The sequence below is a fragment of the Eubalaena glacialis genome, chromosome 19 (genome assembly GCF_028564815.1).
Source record: "Eubalaena glacialis isolate mEubGla1 chromosome 19, mEubGla1.1.hap2.+ XY, whole genome shotgun sequence".
Classification (NCBI taxonomy): Eukaryota; Metazoa; Chordata; class Mammalia; order Artiodactyla; family Balaenidae; genus Eubalaena; species Eubalaena glacialis.
The window spans coordinates 43,692,681-43,697,203 of record NC_083734.1 but is presented as its reverse complement, the minus strand read 5'-3'; the positions used below and the strand labels follow the sequence as shown (position 1 = coordinate 43,697,203).

General features: G+C 44.4%; 1 protein-coding gene across 1 annotated transcript; it reads right to left on the bottom strand.

The window, feature by feature from the left end:
* Nucleotides 1-871: 871 nt before the first annotated feature.
* On the bottom strand, nt 872-1,938 carry KRTAP29-1 (keratin associated like protein 29-1). The gene is given in 2 exon segments (XM_061176926.1): nt 872-1,045; nt 1,048-1,938. Coding segments are annotated over 2 exon segments (1,065 nt in total).
* Between the last annotated feature and the right edge of the window lie 2,585 nt (nt 1,939-4,523).

Here is a 4,523-nt window from a genome sequence, read left to right as displayed (position 1 = left end):
ACTAGAAATAACGAAATTCGGTCAAAAGTTCCCTTAGACTAATTGTTTTTAAAACTGTTTCTTAAAATGTCAAAAACATAGCAATTACCTGCTAAAATTTTCTAAAGAATTTTTAATTTTATTTATATTGGCCATTAGGTGAATTGATCATTAAAACCAATGTTAAGTGACTTAACCCTTAGTTATTCTCCATGGCCAAAACCTCATGTTTACTTTAATCTATGGCTTCCCTGAACCATTTCTGTCTTTGGCTTCCCAAGTCTTTTCACTGTGGGAAGACTGAGGTCACCCAACTCTAAGAGCTCTTGGTGGTGTAAAGGTTGGAAGCCAGGGAATTGTTTGTCCTTACTCCCTTCCAGCTTAGGCATCTATAATTCTAGACACCGACTACCCTTGCATACCAATGCAGACACAGTGATTTGGAGGGCTCAAGGTCATTGCGTTCAAATGGAACCTAAAGGAAATCTATGTAGGGGTATATTGAAAGGAATGAAAGCACTATTAGTCTGATTCGTTATGCTTAACCAGTCACATTTCTATTAGCAATTGGCAGAAAAAGAGTCTCCTTAAAGACTTGGCAGTATCCAAAGAAAGAAAAACTGGAGAAAAGGCTTTGCTGAAGTGAAATGAAATGATAACATCAGGAAATGCAAGCTATAGCATGCACCATGCTTGCTGAAAGGTTATCCTCGGTTAAGAAGGATCTCTTAGGATAAATTCCCTCATCAGCACCTGGAGGGAAGGTGGGACTGGACTTGGAGTAAAGCTAGCAAGCAGGCAGCATTTTTGCTCGGCTGGAGGCAGGCACCGTGGGATGGCTATGCACTTGTAGACAGCAGCAGACATCAGAGGAGGTGTGAAGAGTGCTGCCTCAATGAAATGTTGCCTTACTTCTGCTGGACTCATAGCTGGGGTGGCAGGAAGTCAGCAAGCAGGTGCTGGCTTTGCGGAGACTTGGGGCAGTTGGTGAGAAGCAATTGGAGCCACCACTGGATGATTTGCCAAAACCTGTCACACAGCAAGCTGGTTGGCAGGAAGGGGATTGCAGCCACTCTGATTGAAGGAAGAGGGTTCACCACAATTTGGTTGGCCAGAAAGCATGGTGTCACAGGAAGCTAGTTTGTAAGGGTCCTTTACCGATCAAGGGGGCTGGCCGTTAGCCCCTGGCTGGCAGATGAAGGATATGGAAGGAACTGGTTTGTAGTGAAGTGTCTGGCAAGGGAAGGACACACAGCAAGTAGGATTGCAAGAACTGAACACACAAGTAGACAGCTGGCAGGGAACTGATCGGCAACGCTTGAAAATGTAGCGGATCGGTTGGTAATAAGTTGACTTGCAGGGCCGATCTTCACCACTAATGGCTTGGCATGAACCTGCTTGGCAGCAAGTTGGCTGGCACAGACGAGCCACACAGGCAGTCGGTGGGCAAGATGTTTCAGGACAGGAAGTTACCTCAGAGCAGGATGGCTGGCAGGACCTAGCATCACAGCAGGCTGATTGGCCACAAGCTACCTGGCACGATCCAGATGTGTAGACAGGTTGCTGGCAGGAGCTTTGTTGGCAGGAGCTGGCTTCACAGCACTTTGCCTGACCACCGATGGATTCCGAGCAAGAGGGCTGGCATGAGCTAACCAGACAAGGAGACTGACCAGTGCCAGATTCATAGCAGGCCATGCAGGAGCAAATGGGTTGGCAAACAAAACCCACACAAGAAGTTACTGGAAGGCAGGTAGGTTGGCAAGAAGCAGGTTCACAGCCACTTGGGGCACTGCAGCATGACTGACAGTTTTCTTGGCATGTAACCCGTTGCCACGTTCTGCTGTGACAGGAACTAGGCAAACAGATACTATTTCTGAAGCTGCCACCATTTGAGCATACGGAGATGGTGGGCACAGCTGGAATGGCATTGGCGTTTCCAGGACAACAGCTGTCCACCATGGTGCTGGTGCTAACCTTGCCAGGAAGCTGCAACCTCAGTATACCTGAGTTTGAAAGACATCTAATACATAGGGGCTTTTATAGTCCTTCACTAGGGGTGTTGGCATGACAGAGTATCTTTCCTTGTTATTGTTTCCACCCAATTGCCTACAAACATCTGATTAGCAGGCTTCAGGAGCATGGGAGATATTGTACCCAGTTTAAGAACCCGTTTGCTGAGCTGGGAGTTTTCGTGGCTGAGTTTGGGTACCTTGCCACTGTTCTTGCTCTGAGCTAAGCTGTCTCTTTTATAGCTTGTTCTCCAGCCTCCCTGAAGCAGAGCTCTCCCCAGGCCAACCTCTCATCAAGAGGCCACAACCCAACCAAAGCAACCCGCTCTTCTGCCAGGAATGCAGGTCCACACCATTTAGACAATCAGGAAATGAAGCTCTGACCCAGTTGAGGCAGGATGATATCAGAGATGGCAAACAGAAAATCAGGTAGTGCAACCCAAGGGACACTTCAGTGTCTCCACCTCTTTCTAGAATCTTCCTGTTTGGCTTTCCTGAAACCCAGCTTTACTAATACCACTAATAATAAAAACAGTAGTAATGGCTTCCATTTATAGTGTTGACTGAAAAAAAATGCACAACCTAAAAGTAGAGAGTTATGTTTTATTCGGCGGACATTCTGAGGACTTCAAACCCAGGACACAGCATTTCAGATAATGCTGAGGACTGTTCAGGAGAGCCAAGAGGGGATCCAGGATACATAGGAGTTTTTGCAACAAAAGACCAGGCAATCAGAACATCAAAAGATTACTGTTAATCAAAGAAAACCAGACATCTCAAGTTAATGAAATTAGCGCTTTTCTATGTATGGGAAGATGCAAAGTCTGGGCTCATTGAAATCATTCTTTGACTCATCCTGAGTCTCCCCAGTATGCTCCGTTGGGGGTGACTGCAGCAATCTGTTTCCATTCTGAGTTTCCTCCAGGCTCACCATCAGGGCAGCTGTAATGTGGTGGTCTGATAGCTGCAACATCCTTTGTTTACTGATATGGCAGGCAATATTTTTCATTCATAATAGCATACTTACTATGTACCAAGTCCTTGACTACATTTTTCATTGAATCTTTGCAATGATCCTTGTTAGCAGATGTAATTGTCACCATTATGTTAGAGGTAGCAAGACTAACTCAGAGAGAGTAAATCATGTTCCCAGAATTATGCAAGTAATATGGGGTGAAACAAGATTTGAACCTACTTTGGGCTGACCCCAAAACCGCTGAGCTTAATCACCTACTAGACTTCCCGACTTTGGAGGTGGGGAGGAAGACTCTAATACAGTGATTGAAGGCTGACCAGAGTCACTGGTCAGGTGCTCCCAGCACTGTGCAGGTGGTCCAGGCCCCGTGCTGGGGATCATCTGCCCACTCCACTGACTGTAATCATCAGCTAGATCAAACCGGTATCAATACACCCAAAGACAATCTTTTAATTTGGAAATTTAAAACTGCAAAATGTTTCAGCAAGAAAGATTAAACTCATACTATGGAGTCAACAGATGTGAATTCTATAACTGTATAAAACACAACAACTAGAAGTGATATAAGGACATCTCTGCAAAATGGTTTTTGTGTTAAATCAACCTCATCCAAGAGAAATTCATGAGGGACTTTGCTGATTTTCCCCCTCTTCCTTTGGGCTGGTCCTAGCTCTGCATCATCAGCCAAATTCAGCATCCCACACTGGCCCACGTCCTGGCCTGGTTCACACTGGAGATAACATGATGGAATGGAGAGATCATGGGCTTGGAATGCAGACAGGGCTCACCTTGATTTCTGGCTCTGCTGCAAACTCAGTCTACTGGACATGTTAGCTCATTACCCAAGTGTTCAAAGTACTGAGAGTCAATCAACTGCATGGCTATGTCTCATGGTATTTTTATTATTATGGTCTGCCTCACAATTATTGAAAATGCTGGAAATTCTGGAAGCTACTTTTCAAAGTATCCGTTACAAAATGCTTTCTCTTTGCTCTTGTTTTAAAAGGAAGAGAATTTTTTCTGATCACGATGCCTGGAAAATCCTCACCCTTGTCATAGAAATGCCTTTCCTCGACCATTGCTTTTCATGTCACGGCATCAATCACTTCTTTTGCCCTCCATCTCATCACTGTTCATTTTAACATCTTGCAGACTGCAGGGATCCCTGCACTATGTTTTATTCCCGAAAGTCTACATCCCCAAACTCTCATCTCCCAAGAGGAAATACATTTGGTCTTACCAAATAGATCAATCAAAATGTGAACATGAGCATATTTGAGAAAGCATGTAAATTTCAGTCTGAAAAAGGTGTCAATATCCTATACCCATACTTACCACTTTTATTGTTTCGAAGCAATCCATGTTTACAACCATTTTTCTCTGATTCTGCTCTTGCCTCCCTTCCTCTTAAAGAAGCATCTCAAAAGGTTGGTAAAGGGTATAAACTTTCAGCTCTAAGATGAATAAGGTCTGAGGATCTAATGGACAGCATGGTGACTATAGTTGATAACACTGTATTGTGTAATAGAAATTTGCTAAAAGAACTTAAGTGTTCTCAC